This window comes from Protopterus annectens, chromosome 4.part0 (genome assembly GCF_019279795.1).
Source record: "Protopterus annectens isolate FY-2018-M chromosome 4.part0, PAN1.0, whole genome shotgun sequence".
NCBI lineage: Eukaryota > Metazoa > Chordata > Ceratodontiformes > Protopteridae > Protopterus > Protopterus annectens.
Window position 1 is genome coordinate 279,220,084 of NC_056733.1, and position 17,975 is coordinate 279,238,058.

General features: G+C 42.7%; 1 protein-coding gene across 4 annotated transcripts in view; it reads left to right on the forward strand.

The window, feature by feature from the left end:
- MED13L (mediator complex subunit 13L) overlaps positions 1-17,975 on the forward strand; it is a 3,068,540-nt gene that overhangs the window by 2,203,003 nt on the left and 847,562 nt on the right. For all 4 annotated transcript variants that reach the window (XM_044068259.1, XM_044068260.1, XM_044068261.1 and 1 more), the window contains one exon: positions 163-262. In XM_044068259.1, coding sequence (XP_043924194.1) covers positions 163-262 — 100 coding nt within the window. The remainder of the gene's footprint in view (positions 1-162; positions 263-17,975) is intronic.

Sequence of the window (17,975 nt, forward strand, 5' to 3'; positions counted from 1 at the left end):
AAAGAGTTAACAAAGTAAAGGAATCATGTAAACTTTTATGTTTTGAGTTATTTCTAAGTTTTATACCTATAAATCTTAACATTTTGATATTTGGTCTCAAGAATACCCATGTTCGTAGACTAGTAGTAAAAAAAATGTTTTATCTGTACTTTGCTATTCTAGGGTGCATCACCAGCACATGTAACATCTAAGCTGTCTGTAGTGAGTTCTGAAGATCGTTCTTTAGGAAAAGATGGCAGAACAGCAGTTCCTTATCCACCAAGTAAGCATTAATAGTTAAGCTAATTTATTAAAGAAATGAATGTTCTCATTTTTGGTATAATTTTTAAAACAAACTATAAAGGTTTTTGGATGCTAAATTATATTTATATGGAGTATCAAGACAAGTAAACATATTTGGACCTCTGTAAAATTCATTTTGCCATTTGCCAAATTCATGAACAGCTTTGAAGAAGTGTTAATACTATTTTTGAAATTATTATGTATAAAACTTTCTGATCTTCTTTGAGTTGCTCCAAGTTTGACCTTATTCTTCTTTTCAGTGTCCAATTAAAAAGGTAATTTACTGGTTAGTGTCCTCTTAATGGCTCCTGTTTGTTTTCTTATTTCAAAATTTCCCAGACAGGATTGATGGTAGATTGAGATAATGAGATCCCAGCCCCCGGAAACCTGCCATCTCCCATTATATAACATATCAGTGGCAGTAAAGCTTGGTCATTTTTTTCAGATGTGAATAATAAATATTGCATGGATAATCTTCCTACATATTAGTGCATGCTAAAGCTAAGATGTGAATAGTCTGTCTTATATAAATACTGTATGGATAATCTTTCTACATGTTAGTGCCAGCTAAAGCTCTCTGACAACCTTTCACATATGTGTGTGCCCATTGATGTACATATGCACATGTGATTGTAAGAGCTTGTATCCGTTATGGTTCACTAGGTGCTAGGGATGTGTCAGGCTCCCTTGGCTCCTGGCATCCCAATTTTCTAATACATTTGTTAACCTGATAAGGCCAATGTACACATCGCATTTCTTCTCATGACATAAGTTTGCCATTTTCATAGGTTCATACTAGGCTATCTGCCCAAGGGCATTTATAAGCCTAGCCCATAGTTATTTGGCTTTCGCCACCCCTTTAGTTTGAATAAAACTATGCCTATTATTTTGCTGTGCCTCTGTCAAGCAGTGACACTGAAGTAATCCCTGGGGTATATCTGCAATCCCCCATCCATTGGTCAAGATTCCTCTTGAACAAGGCCAGCGAGGTGCTCTGCCTCACATGTACCGGGATTTTGTTCCACAGCATAGGGAGTCTCTGGGTGATGAATCTGTCCCTCCAGCACGTTCTATTAATAACCGTGTCAAGGTTTAAGTCTCCGCCCTTGTGGTTCTGAGGGATCTAGATTTTTTTGAGGTGAAGCATATTCATCAAATCAGGGTTTGACATGGCCTTATATGTCAGGCACAGGTCACCTCTGAGCAAGCGGTATGAGACTGAATAGAGCTGGAGTTCTTTCAGTTGGGCAGCATAAGACATATTTTTGAGACCCTTTATCCTTTTGGTGAGGAACTTTTGGGGCCTTTCCAGCTGCTGCAGGTGTCGGGTCAGATACATTCCGAATGGGGCATTGTACTCAATCATAGGTCTAATGAGTGATGAGTACAGGGGGACGATGACCTCCCTTGATCTAGATGTGAATCCCTTCATGATCAGGTGGGCAATGTAGAAGGTTTTCCTAACTACTTTAGCAACATGAGTGTCAAACGAAAGGCTACTGTCAACCTGGGTCCCCAGATCCCTGATGACTTCTTCTGTGCTCAGTGGATTGCCAACTATATGGTAGCTAGGGGTAACCTTGTTTTTCCCGAAGGGTATGACAATGCATTTCTTGGCATTTAACTTTAGGCCATGGCTCTGGCACCAGTTATCCGTTTCTGTGAGGCCCTTTCCGTGCTGTGCAGCTATCTCTTTACTAAAGGAAAAGTTGTCCTGCTTTTTCCTTCAAGACTTCATTAGGTTTGTGCCATTACTAACCAAAGTTAATAATAAATGTGCTTGTGATAGACAGATTCCACTATAAAACTTCTATGTACAGTATGCTGTCACACTTTGGAGAGTCACCACATGGTGCAATGTGATAATGGTGTTACATTAAAAAACTGCTGATTTGAAGACCACAATGCTGCAGATATTTTGAAATTATTAGAGGGCAGCAGGAGTGCTTCAGCCTTCCATGCCTACTTAAACTTTGCAAAGTTGAAAAACTGTTAATTGTTACAAATACATGAACTATGTAGGGAAAGGAATTATCAAAGAGTCCATATACAAATTGGCAAGGCAAAGGATGGTGGTTAAACTGAAAGCAGTATGTTAAAGTTTGTCCATGGTGCCCTTCTCAGGGGAACTAATGTCACTGAGTTTTTCATCTTCTCAGATGTTGTTTCTGTTTGAAAGGTATGGGGTGGGGGGTGTCATTTCATATCACTTCATAAACAGATGGCACTCCAAATCCTCTTCTTTGGCAGTCTGTACCAGTGAAGTAGAGAGAGAAAGTTTAAGTATTAACTTGGGATGCTTAGAGGCATAGACAGGGAACATAGATAAGCTTATGTTTGGGGAAGGAAAGAGGAAGGATGCCAAGGGCACACTGTTGGAGACCAAAGGGACATCAGCTTGTAGTGCTGCCTGTGAGTGGGCAGGGTAGCTGGCTGGCATCAGCCATTTTGGAAAGTGAGTGCAAGGGCAGTACTGATGGCCATTGCATGTCCCACCCACCGGCTGTTTCCAGAAACTTGCAAGACTTTAGAAATGAAAGTAAAACACTCTCCAGCAGGGTATAATGCTGCCTAGGATGCCTCAGTCTACTCCGTGACCCAAAACATGAGTCAGTGGGAGCCAAAAAATATGCTAAAAAAATTCCAAGTCCTCCCTTTGGCAGACATTGGGGTGTTATTTCCAACCACATCACTAACACAGAACATACTATACTCCACTTCCTCATGAGAAGTCAAGCTCCCGTATTTTGATAGGCAGTGACATTTTAAAATGGACATGAGTGTGTCACATTTCTGTCTGGGGTGGGAGGAAGGTATTATTAAAGGTTTTAGAGTTTGCCATTTTCTGTTTGCTGTATCCCTTTGATGTCCTATCTCCTGCCCCCACCTGCAACTTCTGAATGTTATAAAATTGGACAGACTAGACATTGACCACTCTTTTGCTTGCTGAGCTACTAAGGACTGAGAGTTTAGGGCTATCAACCATTTTGGTGTTTGCCTTCTCAGCCAAAATGATTGACTCTCTTTTTCTCTGTGAAAAGACATGTCTTCCAGAGCATTTGGACAGTTCACTTTGTTACAAGTGGAAAAGGTTCCCTTGTCCCTGTTTGTCAACTGACTCAAACATATTTTGAACTTGGGAAGGAAGTGGACTCGGGGGGATGAAGACCAAAAAAAAAATGTTTTTGCAAGCCAATGTCTGCTAAGATCTTACTTAACTGAGCATGGAATCCCAGTAAAAATTATCCACTGGGAAGCTTCCTCAAGATGTTATTTTGCCAGGTATGTTTTCATTGATTTTCATGATTTTCGAAATGAATAGCAAAATCAAAATAGTAAATGTATCAGTAATAAGTTGATAAATGTTGACGAAGGTCTAAAGCAAGTCAAACATCAAATGATTACTTTTTCAGATATGTTTTAGTGACTGTCAAAATAAACAACAGGGTCAGGACAATATAAAGTATTGATTAAAAGTTGATAAATGTTGATAACAGTCCAAACCATATCAAAACAAAATTAGTACATAATAAACATAAGGATACCGCCTGTGGCTCTCTTTTTCAGGACAGTCCTGATTTGGTTAATTGTGTCTTCAGAAGAAACATGAAAAGTAGCAAATGTCCTGATATTTTAGAAGAAAAATATTTTGTAAGCTTTTTTCTAAAGAGTGCATTAAACTATGATGCTATATTTTAAATGGATCTTTGTTAACTGAAACATGAATTCCATGAGTGTCTTTAACTTGTTGCAGTTATCTCAAGTGAAGGTGTACTTGTGGCCAGCAGTGATTTTTAAAAAAGTGTATTTTTGCAAAGGGCAGACCCCCCCCCCCGCACCCCTCCCTCTTGGGAGTATTGCCCTCACACCCATGAACTACAAATGTACTGCCTCCAAAGTCACACTGACTCAGAGAAAGTATATTTACAGACACAGCCTGGGTATTCAAGTGTCTGAAACAGGAATGCATAGATGAGTGTTCATTTGTGTGCATTTGAATTGTGAGTAGATAAAAGATAACTAGTTTTTCTTTTGAGTAACATTGTTTTCCCCATCCATGAGACGTTATTCTAGCCAGGCCTGACAGTGCTTTGTGCTCTCACTGGTATTCCTGCAGTATGTTAAAGTTTGTCCATGGTGTCCTCATAAGGGGAACTATTGCCACTGAGGTTTTCATTTACTCAGATGTTGTTTTTGTTTGAAAGGTATGTGGTGGGGGGGTGTCCTTTCATATCACTTCATAAACAGATGACACTCCAGATCCTCCTCTTTGGCAGTCTGCACCAGTGGAGTAGAGAGAGAAAGTTTAAGTATTAAGTTGGGATGCTTTGAGGGATAGGAAGGGAACATAGATAAGCTTATTTTTGGGGAAGGAGAGAGGAAGGATGCCAAGGGCACACTGTTGGAGACCAAAAGGACAACAGCTTGTAGTGCCTGTGAGTGGGCAGGGCAGCTGGCTGGCATCAGCCCTTTTGGAAAGTGAGTGCAAGGGCAGTACCAATGGCCATTGCATGTCCCACCCACTGGCTATTTCCAGGAACTTGCAAGACTTTAGAAATGAAAGTAAAACACTCTCCAGCAGGGTATAATGCTGCCTAGGATGCCTCAGTCTACTCAGAGACCCAAAACATGGGTCAGTGGGGAGACAAAAATAGGCTAAAAATTTCCAAGTCCTCTCTTTGGAAGACATTGGGGTGTTATTTCCTACCACCTCACTAACACAGAACATACTGTACTCCATTTCCTCATGAGAAGTCAAGCTCCTGTATTTTGATAGGCAGTGACATTTTAAATGGATATGTGTGTGTGTCACATTTCTGTCTGGGGTGGGTGGGAGGAAGGTATTATTAAAGGTTTTAGAGTTTGCCATTTTCTGTCTGCTGTTCCCCTTCGATGTCCTATCTGATATCCCCCAACTGCAACTTCTGAATGTTCAAAAATTGGTCAGACTAGACAGTGACCACTCTTTTGCTTGGTGAGCTACTAGGGACTGTGAGTTTAGGGCTGTCAACCATTTTGGTGTCTGCCTTCTCAACCAAAATGATTGACTCTCTTTTTCTCTGTGAAAAGAAGACTTGTCTTCCAAAGCATTTGGACAGTTCACTTTATTACAAGTGGAAAAGGTTCCCTTGTCCCTGTTCGTCATCTGAGTCATATTTTGAACTTGGGAAGGAAATGGACTTGGGGACAAAGACCAAAAAAAATAATGTTTTTGCAAGCCAATGCCTCCCAAGATCTTTCTTAACTGAACATGGAATCCCAGTAAAAAGTATCCACTGGGAAGCTTCCTCCAGATGTTATTTTGCCAGATATGTTTTCATTGATTTTTGAAATGAACAGCAAAATCAAAATAGTAAGTGTATCAATAATAAGTTGATAAAGGTCTAAAACAAGCCAAAAATCAAATGATTACTTTTTTCAGGTATGTTTTAGTGACTGTCAAAATGAACAGCAGGATCAGGACAATAAAAGCATTGATTAAATGTTGATAAATGTTGATAACAGTCCAAACCATATCAAAACAAAATGAGTACATAATAAACCTAAGGATACCGCCTGTCGCTCTTTTTTTCAGGACGGTCCTGATTTGGATAATTGTGTCCTCAGAAGGAACGTGAAAAGTAGCAAATGTCCTGATATTTTAGGAGAAAAATATTTTGTAAGCTTTTTTTTAAAGAGTGCATTAATCTATGATGCTGTATTTTAAGTGGGTCTTCTTTGTTAACTGAACACGAATTGCATGAGTGTCTTTAACTTGTTGCAGTTATCTCAAGTGAAGGTGTACTTGTGGCCAGCAGTGATTTTTAAAAAGTGTATTTTTGCAAGGGCAGGCCCCACACCCATGGACTACAAATGCACTGCCTCCAAAGTCACACTGACTCAGAGAAAGTATATTTACAGACACAGCCTGGATATTCAAGTGTTTGAATGCATTTGGATTGTGAGTCGATAAAAGATAACTAGTTTTTCTGTTGAGTAGTATTGTTTTCCCCATCAGTGAGATGTTACTCTAACCAAAGGTGGGGACTGTCACCCAGACAGGCATGACAGTGCTTTGTGCTCTTGCTGGTATCCCTGCAGTGAGATCTTTAGTATTTTATGGCCTAACCCTGCCCCTTGTGGTAATGTACCTTATGCCAGTCTTAGTGCCACCTTTACCTTGCCCATAAGAGTGCCATCCACCACATGCACCGCCAGAGGCTGCACTCACCAGCTTGGGAGGCCATGTCCATAACTTCCTGGCAGCAGTACTGTATTATAACAAGCCTCCACTCTCCAGCTAAGGCCCTGTCTTCAGAGCAGCAGCACAAGCCAGCTAGGAATCAACATCCTTCTCCCCTAGGGTGTACATGGCCCATTCTCCCTGCCTGTGCCACCAGGTACTGTCAAAAAGAACTAAAATTCAACTACAGAAACTTCCTTGTTTATTAATGTGAAGTTTAGTTTTTTGTATTATTTGTCTTGCAAAGTCTGGTATAGCCATAGAAAATGTAACACTGAGGGCCTCTGAAAAGGGGCTAAACCCCAAAGCAAGTATATACAACAAGATATCAATTGGACAGCAGTAATAATGAACAGTTTATCATAAAAGATAAGTAGAAACCAAAATGACTAATCATTCAGTTGTGAAATATTAAACCTTTTGTATTCAAGAATCATGAGATCCCTTTCAGGTGAAGATGCAAATTGTTTGTGGCACCAAAGACGTTTGAAAACAATATGTCTACAGGAGTTTTTCAGATGTAGACAGACAGCTTTGAGTAGCATAGTGGCTATTTGGTTAATATTTTTGCCTATTATCTCTGGTGTCCAAGATTCAGTCTTGACCACCAGCTACTGAATGAGTAAAGTTCATATATTTTACAGTTGTTCTTCAGACAGATACTTAATTTTCCTTCCATAGGTTCATAAGTTTGTACTAGGCTATCAACCACCAGGTTTTTTATAAACCTAGCCTTGCAACCCAACCCAGTTTTGTCTTTGAGTACATTGGACATCTGTATGGTGGGTACATGTTAGTAAGGAAGTAGCTAAGATGTTAGCTTGCAGTTAGTTAACTTACTGTTGACTTCTGTCCCTCAGACACTTGGGGGTTAGACCAAGAGTGAATTTACAGTTACCCATCCAATGATAAAGGTTTCACTTGAAAAGAATCAGGGATGAACACTGCTGCATGTTGATGGGGATCCTTTGAGACACATATCAGGTCTCTCCAGCGCGTTTTATTTATGTTGTAGGCAATGTTCAGGTCCTTGGATCTAGTGTTCCTCATGCTGTTTGTTCTGCAGATGTGCAAGATGTCCATCAGAGCTTCATCTGAGGATGCCTTATCCTGATGTTGAGGCAAAGGGTCACCTCTCAGTAACCTGCAGGAGACTGAGTAAAGAGGTAGGACCTTAACGTGGTCTGTTTCATACCCTGGATTCTCCTGGTGAGAAACCTTTGAGGGCTTTCCAACTGTAGCAAGTGCCTGGTTAGGTACATACCAAAGAGGGCACTGTATTCAATAATGGGTCTGATATGGGTTGAAAAGAGTGGCACTATAAATTCCTTGGACCTAGATACTATACCCTTACTTGTGAGTTGGGTGACAGACAAATTTTCTTACTGTCTTGGCTGTGTGTTGGTTGAAGGCCAAATTACTGTCTGCGTATGTTCCCAAATCCCTAAAAACTGGGTCAACTCTTTGGGGTGTTTTACCAGTGGAGTAATTAGCTTTAATGGATGACTACCTATATGGCACTATTATGTACCGCTTCACATTGAGTTTTAATACATGGCTGTGGCACCAGTCATTTGTTTAAGGCCCTCTTGAAGAATGTTGGTTTCATGGAGAATCTATGATAGCTTCCAGTTTATCAGTGAACTTGGTGAGCCAATGGCCTTTGATAGTAGCCCTGACTTCCAAGAAGTAGGTACCAAACAGGGGCAAGCCCATCTCAGGGCCTTGTGGCTAGTTCACTGGTGACCAGTCTCTTGGTGGAAGTGGTCTTACCAATCCTGATTTCTTGGGGCCTCTCTGTGAGACAGCCAGCAGTCCAGCGAGTTATGTAGTGATTTGTTCTTAGTTCTGAGTGTTTGCCAACAGTACCTGAGTAGGGTATTGTATCAGATACCTTGGCCAGGTCGAGGTAGACAGTGTGCACCAGTCTTTCCTCATCCATAGCCTTAGTGACCCCCTTGAAGAAGTCTGCCAGGTTGAGTAGGCAAGACCTGCCCTTGACAAAAAGAAAACTGGGATGGACTCAGCGTCTGCAGGTTGTCATTGTCCTTGTTGATTATTTCCATGATAATGTGTTTCAGGGTTTTGCATGTTAGATTTATCAGGCTGATGGATCTGTAGTTCCGAGAGTTGATTGATGGTCCATCCTTGTGGAGATGGATGACTGTTGCGGCCCTCCATTCACTCAGTGCATAACCTGTTTTGAGGCTGTAGTTGGCGTGCCTCTAGTGCTCCTGATAGTTTGAGTCTTTGCCTATTTAGGAAGCAATTGGGGATATTGTGGGGCCATTGATGCAGTGTTTTTGGCCTTAGAAAGTGCTGATTAGGACCTACTCCCTGTTGATAGTTGGGGTTGGGGGGATATGCTAGAAATAGAAGGGATTTCACTTGGGATAGTGAGGGGGAAGTGGCGGGTGAAGTTAGAGCTAAATCTATTAGCTAGAAATGTCACCTTGGTCAGTGGAGGTTGTGCCATTTACTACTAGTTCTGCTCACTGCTGATTGCTGCCTTAAAGGTTTCTGACATAGCTGTAGAAGGGATTGTGATTGTCCTTAGCATGAGAGGCTATTCTGACAGCATAATTGGCCTTGTTGGACATTATTAGACCTCTTAGGTTCTTGTTTAGTTTAATCCGAGGGCTCTTGTCTCTGTCAGAGTTGCTCTTTCTGATTTTGGCCATGACTTAGCCTCTGCCTACCCTGTTAAGGATAGGATTCTACCAGTTTTTTTTTTTTTTTTTTTTTTTTTTTGGGGGGGGTGCTAGATCTAGATTTGCTTCTGGTAGGTACAGCAGTCTCAATGCAGCTGTGTACTTGTTTGTACAGGGTTTCTGTGAAATGTTCTGCATAGGCAGACATGTTCTCTGGGTTTGTGGGAGCCTTGAATTTTGACAAACTATCACTTATCAGGATGTAGTTAGATTTAGAATAGATGTCTTTTCTTATCACTGTTGCAGTATTCTTAACATCTGGATATCCTGCCAAGGATAGCAAAACATCCACCCAGCATACTAAAGCCTTTATACTTTCCAAGCACCGTAAGTCAGATATATGTCTTGCGTCCAAGGCTTAAGGTACATATGTGATGTATGAGGACCCAATCTTCAGAATTTCTTTGCCACCAGTTTGAAAATTACTTTGACTTCAGTCTGCAAGACATTTGCCAAATTGATTTAGCTACTAATTTATTGATCTGTTTTATTTATTTAACATTTGTTTACCAGGAAAGTCCAACTGGGTGAGGAACCCATTTTCAGCAGAGGCCTGGAGAGAAAAACTCCTAAAGTAAGCTAACTAAGCCTGCTAAAGATAAGTGTCCCATTGGAGTTTCTTCCTTACTATTTTTTGTCCTTTTGTTTGCCTTTTACGTGTCGTCCAGAGAGGGAAAATGTGATTGTGGGAGACAGACTCCCCATAAATCAGACACAAGAAGTGCCTTTTTTGTTTAGGTGGTATGCATGATCATACCCCAGTTTGAGATCTGTCAGGCATTCATCCCTAAGACCTTCCAAAGTTATCTCTCATCTTTTTCCATTTACCTTGAGAACCATTATTTAACACTCTTGACTCAGGGTATCATGACCTCCAAATCCACCCACACTGACGTTTAGCCACCATTGAAGAAAAAGGCCAAGAAGGCCCATACTGAATCTTTTGCTGCCCAGCCTCTGTTCGGGTCGGATGAAGAACCCATGGACTGCCTGGTGGTTATGTCAGCTCCCTGTGTCACAGCACAGAGCTACTTACCCACACATCCACTGAGGTTGTGCCTGTATCTGCTACAGATGTGGAGGGAGAACCACAGCTAATTGTCTTAAAAGGACCTAGAGAAATTCCGCAGATACTTATTAGGGAAGAGGTGCCTGGTGCCCTTGTTGAATCTAGGCAGGGGGTAGACTTTGCTAGACTGATTATAGCTGATGTTCCATTAAAGAAAACAACAGAAGACCAGGCATGTATGGCTCCTGTGGCTAAGGATCCTTACCAAGAATGGCATGACTTTACTCAGGGGCTATTCAATGCCCTTATTGCTGTTAAGTCTCCCCAAGGATTAAGCAATGTCTTTCCATATTACTGTTGCAGCACTGTTAACATAAGGGGATTTCCTGCAAAGGGTACCCCAGCTTCCTGCCAGTATCCTAAAACCTTTAGGTGATGTACATACCTTAGAAATTATTGGCTGCCAGGCCTAACATCATCATTGATCATCAGTCTGAACACTCCTTAATGTGCTGGTTACTGAGCAGTGTTTCAGATACGTGCCCCATTGGGGGGGTTTCTTCTTGCTATTTTTATTTTGATGTGTTTATGTGTCATACAGAAAGGAAAAAATGTCAGTGTGGGAGGCAGATTCCCCATAAAGATTGTCATGAGCAGTGTCTTTTCTGCTTGCGTGCTTCTTATGACCATGCGCAGTATTCTATACACCAAGCATTTGTCCCTAAGTCCCTTCGTAGTCATCTCTCTATCTTGTTGATTTATCTGGGAACCAACATCTTAAATTGTTGACAAAAGGTGCTGTTGTGGAGTCTTTCCACCCTGAAAGTCAGCCACCTGCCAAGAAAAAAAGCCAAAAAACTGAGGTCTGATTCGGCTGCTGTCCAGTGTCCCCGGACATCTCTCTTAGTCTAGTGAAAGCCTGGAGGATCATCCAGTTATTGGCTCAGATTCTTCTGCAGTGACCCTGTCAGAGGATGGCAGGGATCCGACTTCTTGCATGTCCTTGGAGGCTTTACAAACATCCAGTCCAGCCACTGACGTGGAACCTCTGCTGATTATATCTGAGGGACTGAGTTACCACAAATTCTATTCCGGGAGGAAATTCCTACGTTCGTTGTCGGCAAGGGTCCAAACTGCCTAGGTTTTTTCAGGCAGATGTTCCTCAGAAGAAAAAACAAAAAAGCAAGCATTATTTCCCCGGCTGTTAAAGATCCCCTGCATGAATGGCTGCATTTTACCCAGGGGTTGTTTAATGCCTTAATGACCTTAAAGGCTCCTCAAGGAGTTTCTGTACCTGCTCCTCTTAAAAGGCCCAGAGAACAGGAGTCCTCTGATGAGGATGTGGATTCTGGAGAAGAATCCTTGGCATATTCTTCGCAAATTCCTTCCCCCTTGGATTATGGGTCTGAGGAGGAAGATTCTATCAGTCCCAACACTTCCTTAGAAGAACTCCCCTTTGGGGACAATATTTCTCATATGATGGAATTTTTCAAATGGGATTGTTCTCAGGTTTCTGACGTTTTAAAAGACTTATTATGAACTCCTCCAGATGGAATCTCCCAAGCCCTTTGTGTACCTTTGGTCTTGGTTGCCCTCTTAGATACCTTTTCAGCAGCCTCTGTTAACCCTGATTCCCAACCTCCAGCCCCTAAGAAACCTGACAGATTTTATAAGATGCCTGTTGATTTTATGTTTTTGTGAAAATGTCCCCTCTGTAGTGTCAGCCTCTTCTGACAAACCTAAATTTTTGCCATCCTCTAATTACTTCCTTCTGATAAGTCAGACCCATGGAATGTCTAGGCAAAAAAGTATATACTGCTACCACCCTGGCTTTTAGGGCTATTAATTACCAGACGCATATGACTGGGTATGATGTTCTTCGTGTTTCACTGTTGCAGTCATTACACTTGGGTTATCCTGCTGGCAGGCTACCCTCAGTCGGCCTGAATTCCAAAGTCTAGGTCCGGCATCGGTTGCTGTCGCCTCTTCCCTGACGTCAGTGCGCCAGGGGTATAAAAGATGCAGCCGACGCCATTTTCTTCAGTCTTTCTTGCCGCGTGATGCACGAAGCAGAAGCAGTTCGCAAGTGCCAGTCGGCCGACTCCTGAGATTTTCGTGTTCGAATTTCAGATCCGAAGTCTTCATTAAAAGCTAAGTACCCTGTTGGGGAAAACATTTTTCTTGCTCCAGACCGATGTCAGAAAAAATTAATAATTGTATTTCTTGTGGGAAGCAAATACCTCATAAGGGCTTTCATTCTTACTGTATTCCTTGCCTAGGCTTTGACCACGATGTTGCTAGTTGACGGTTTTGTGCTAGATTTAACCAGCGCACTATTAAGCGTCAGTACGATTTTGCATTTCACTATTTTGGCAGAAGGTTTAATTACACGATGCCGTCGGATAGCCATCCGACTTCCGGAATTCACAAGAAACGCAAAGAAAGAGACAGGCATCCGAGGTCTAAAACCGACGACAAGGCTTCCTCTAAGCCATTCGCCGGTTCTCATTGAGGTGCTTTCGCAGCCCCTGACGCCCGCTACTTTGGACCCACAGGCCGCTACAGACTCCCATGTGGAGTCGCCTAGGCCGCTGGAAGCTCAAGGTATTGGACCTTCGGAGACTATTCCCTCAGATGGATCCAGAGCCGCTGAGCAGGCATCGGCTTCTGAGGGTATTTTCAGACCTACTCAATTGTACATTAAAGCGACTCCAGCTACAAAGGCAAAGACTATAGCACCTTTAAAGACAAAGAAACAAGTACAACAGCCTCATGGTCAGGTCTCCGTGCCCAAAAAACAGATGCTCAAAATGGCCGAAGACTTAATTACTTTGATCAGGGGTTCCCATCCCCCTCCTGGTAAGAGGCCTAGGCAAGAGACAGAATATGAATCTTCAGATCAGGTTTCCATTTCATCTGATTCCTCTTCTGATCAGGAATAATCTCTTCCTCAATATGAGGATTCTGATGCTGAAGAATCTATCCCTTCAACCTCTCCTCCTGAGGATTACTCTTTTGGGGAAACCTTGCATACCATGAGGGAACATTTCCACTGGGAGAACCAAGATTATTCAGAATCTAAGAAAAGGCTCAGAGACTTCCTTTTACACCCACAACACAGGCCCCTAACTATTCCACCTGTGTTAGACATTGTAGATTATGTATTTTCAGAGTCCAGTCTGACCCCTGACTCCTTACCTCCAGCTCCTGTTAAGCCGGACAGGTACTACAGGGTGCCTGACTCTCATAAATTCCTTTTCAAAAACCCTGCTGCTGACCCAGAAACTATCTCTCAGGGTCCCAAAGGGGTCAAGGCATCCACTGCAAAAAACTCTACCCCCTCTGACAGGGATTCTAGGGCATTGGACAGATGGGGGAAAAAGATTTACACCTCTGCTACCTTGGCTATAAGGGCTTTAAATTGTTAGTTTCATATGCTCAAATATCAGCAATATATTACGTCACTGCTTAAACAGAAAATGTTGATAAATTCTGAATGTGCAGAAAACAAAGAAATGCAGGATTTATTGCATGCAGCTGAGCAAGTTGGAAAGCATACTTTGCAATGTGGTTTTGATTCTTTGGAGGCCTCCTGCAGGGCCGTTGTTACGGGTTCTGTCATCAGGAGGCATGCTTGGTTAAAGGAACAAAATCTGCCTGACCACGTCAAAGCAAAATTATTAGATGCTCCATTACAGCATGATACCTTGTTTGGTGTTAAAGCAGAGGAGGTTTTAAAGAAAATGGAGGACAAAGCCAAATCTATGCAAACGGTTAAGGATTTCTTACAGGTACAGCCTCCAAGATTTAGCAGACACTGGCCTACAAAGAATTGGTCCTTTCCAGCGTCAGACAGACCACAAAGGGCAGATACAGATGCCCAAGAGGCAGATCCCAGCCCCAAGGTTCATACAGATCTAAACAATGGGGTGCTTCTACCTCCAAAAGTGGAGAAGACAAATCACAGCCATACAGGAAACAGTCCCAGTGACTTCCCCCTGCCTGCACCAAGCACTTATCTTCTGGCAACACCTTTAGGGGGAAAACCAGCACTTTTTTCTCAAAATTGGCACATAATAACCCAGGACAAATGGGTCCTAGACATAGTGTCACAAGGCCACAAGTTTCACTTCCATACCCTGCCAAGGACAAACGGTTGGCCAGACCTGCCAAAACATCAATGGGCAGAGGCACAAAAACAAATCTCATCCCTCTTGGACATGAGGGCCATTCAACAAGTACCAGAGCAAGAGCAGGGGCAAGGATTTTATTCAAGACTGTTCTTGGTACCAAGAAAGGACAAGACTTGGAGACCAGTACTGGACCTATCTATTCTAAACACATATCTGGATATACCAAAATTCAAAATGTTGACTCTAGAGCAGCTTCTGCCCATCTGGGCAAGAAGGCTGGGCTTGTGACTTTAGACCTAAAAGAGGCATACCTGCATGTCCCAGTCAGACAAACATGCAGAAGGTACCTCAGATTCAAAGCTGGCTCAATGCACTACCAATTCTCTGCACTGCCCTTTGGCTTATCTGCTGTGCCCAGGGTCTTTACAAAGTGCCTGGCACCAGTAATTGCATTCTGCAGACAAAGAGGAATACAAATATATCCTTACTTGGACGACTGCCTCATTCAAGCAGAGAACAAGGACATTCTACTACAGCATATGGCGTTTGTAAAGAGATTTCTAACAGGACTAGGGTACACAGTCAACGAAAAGAAATCAAAACTAGTACCCTCTCAAGAGGTAATATTCCTGGGTGCAAGCTTAAATACAACTGCCCAGATGGCTTATCTCACGCCAGACAAACAAAGGCAACTGACTACATATTTTAAACTGTTGGCAACAAAGGCCCAGTTGTCTGCAAGAAAAATTCTGCAGGCTTTGGGCTTCATGGCATCCTGCATTCTACTAATTCCATATGCAGGACTGCATATGAGGAAACTTCAATGGTACCTTAAAAGAGTTTGGGCTCAACATTGCCACAGCCTGGAAACAATAATTACCCTCATTCCCTGCCTACAACAGGAGTTTCGATGGTGGCAGAAGGCTTGTCACCAGAACAAGGGACAGCCATTCACTTTACCCCCAGCCAGGCAGACATTAACAACGGATGCATCAGATTATGCCTGGGGGGCCCACATGGCAGGAAGATGTATTCAAGGCACATGGTCCGCAAACCAAATGCATCTACATATCAATCAAAAAGAGATGCTAGCTGTTCAGAATACCCTGACAGCCTTCAAGGACCTACTTCATCCGGGACAACTACTGATAAAGACAGACAACACCACAGTCATGTGGTATATAAACAAACAGGGAGGCACTCATTCTTACCCCCTTTGCAGACTAGCCATGACTTTGTGGCACAGCATTGACTTACCAAGTACATCTGCAGGCACAATTCCTGCCAGGAAGGATAAATACTCTGGCAGACGAACTAAGCAGAAACCTCATGGATCCCCACAAGTGGAAATTGGATCCACAAGTCTTCAGCATGATAACAAGTAAATGGGGATGCCCGGATATAGATCTATTTGCCTCTCCTCACAACTACCAACTAAAAAGATTCTGCACAAGGACTTATCACAGACAAGCATGGAAAGTGGACGCCCTATCTTTCAGCTGGAAAAGCTTAGCAGTATATGCCTTCCCTCCACTGCCTCTCCTCCCCAAGGTACTCCTAAAGGTCAGGCAAGAGAAGCCAAAGATGATACTGATTGCCCAGACTGGCCCCGCCAGTACTGGTATTCAGTCCTAAGGAACTTGTCTCAATGCCCGGCTTGGACCTTGCCTCAAATACCTCATCTACTGTCCCAACAAAACAATCAGATCCTGCACAGCCAACTCAAGACCTTAAATCTGGCAACATGGCGGATAATGTAGTCATACAAAACGCACCTCTCACTAAAGCTGTGATTGATGTCATTTTGGAGGCCAGAAGGCCTAGTACCAGAAAATCTTATGCTGGAAAATGGAAGAGATTTTGTGCCTGGAACCAGGCACAAGGAATTGACACAGCTGTACCAAATATTCCTCAGATTTTGCAATACTTAACTGAGATGCTGGACAAAGGCCTATCCTTTTCATCAATTAAAATTCATGCCTCTGCCATTTCGGCTCATTACAATACAGAGCCACCAATCTTTAAACATCCTTTGTTAAGGCAGTACCCCAGAGGAGCCAAAAACTTAAGGCCTCCAAGGAGATCACCAATACCTGCATGGGACCTCAATTATGTCTTGGAAAAACTCACCCTGCCTCCTTTTGAGCCAGCCGCTACAGCTGATATAAAGTTTTTATCTTGGAAAACAGCTCTGCTCCTAGCAATAACCTCTGCAAGACTAGTCTCAGAGCTACAGGCACTCATGGCTGTGGAACCTTTTATCATTTTTTATCCAGACAGGGTTTCTCTGAGGACAAACCCGACATTTATGCCTAAGGTAGTGTCCAGTGTGGCCCTAACTATTCTTCTGCCTACTTTTTATCCAAACCCACAGAATAAGGGGAGAGAATTCTGCATTCTTTGGACATACACAGACAGCTACGCTTCTACTTGAACAGAACCAAAGCTTTTAGAAAGACAGAGCAACTACTAGTGGCATATGCTGCAGGATCACAAGGAAAGGCTATCTCAAAGCAGACTATTTCAAAGTGGATAGGCCACTGCATTCGTTTCTGCTATTCCCAACATGGCAAGCCAGTGCCTAAGGGCATTAGGCCACATTCAACTAGAGCAGCAGCCACTTCAGCAGCTTTCCTCAGGGGGAATACCAACCAAAGACATTTTAGAGGCTGCTATCTGGAGTTCAGTGCACACCTTTACAAAGCACTATCGTTTACCACTCTACTCTAAATCCAGGGCAGGCATTGCCACTGCAGTTCTGCAGGGCCTCATAGCCGCTCCTAATGCTATTTAGCTCCAGCCTCCCAACCATAGCTTTGGGATTCAACCCAAGTGTAATGAATGCAACAGTGAAACACGAAGAACATAGTACAGTTGTGTACACTTACCATAAATGTAGATGTTTGAGTGTATTCACTGTTGCAGTCCTGGTTACCCACCCACCACCACCCATATCTTTGCTTATCTGCACTTCTCTAATCTATACAACCTATGTGGTGTATTTGCTTGTAGATGAAGGCATAATATATTTTGGTGCATGCATGTTTTATTGACATATTTTTAGCCTACCCTTTTGGGGGCACCTGACATCTGGGGCAAGAGAAACTGAAGAAAATGGCGTTGGCTGCATCTTTTATACCCCTGGCACACTGACGTCAGGGAAGAGGTGACAGCAACCGACGCCGGACCTAGACTTTGGAATTCAGGCCGACTGAGGGTAGCCTGCCAGCAGGATAACCCAAGTGTAATGACTGCAACAGTGAATACACTCGAACATCTACATTTATGGTAAGTGTACACAACTGTACTTTTTACCCCTTCTTTCTCAAGCTTCAAAGGCAGTTTCTGACCTCTCTGATTCAGAAGGGATGGTTTTGGCCCTTTCTTTACTGGGTTCTACCTCTCAAGTGGTTCTCAACACTATTAAATGTAGTTATGATGCAACTGATGCTTCCTTTAGAGCTGCTGCATTTGATTCTGTTTTGAGAAATTACTCATGGTTTCATCTCCAGCCCTTACCTGATGAAAAGGCAAAATTTTTGGATGCTCCTCTTGATAAGAACCTTTTTGGTTCTGCTGCTGCTCAGCTTCTTAAGTCCCTTCCGGATAAAGACAAG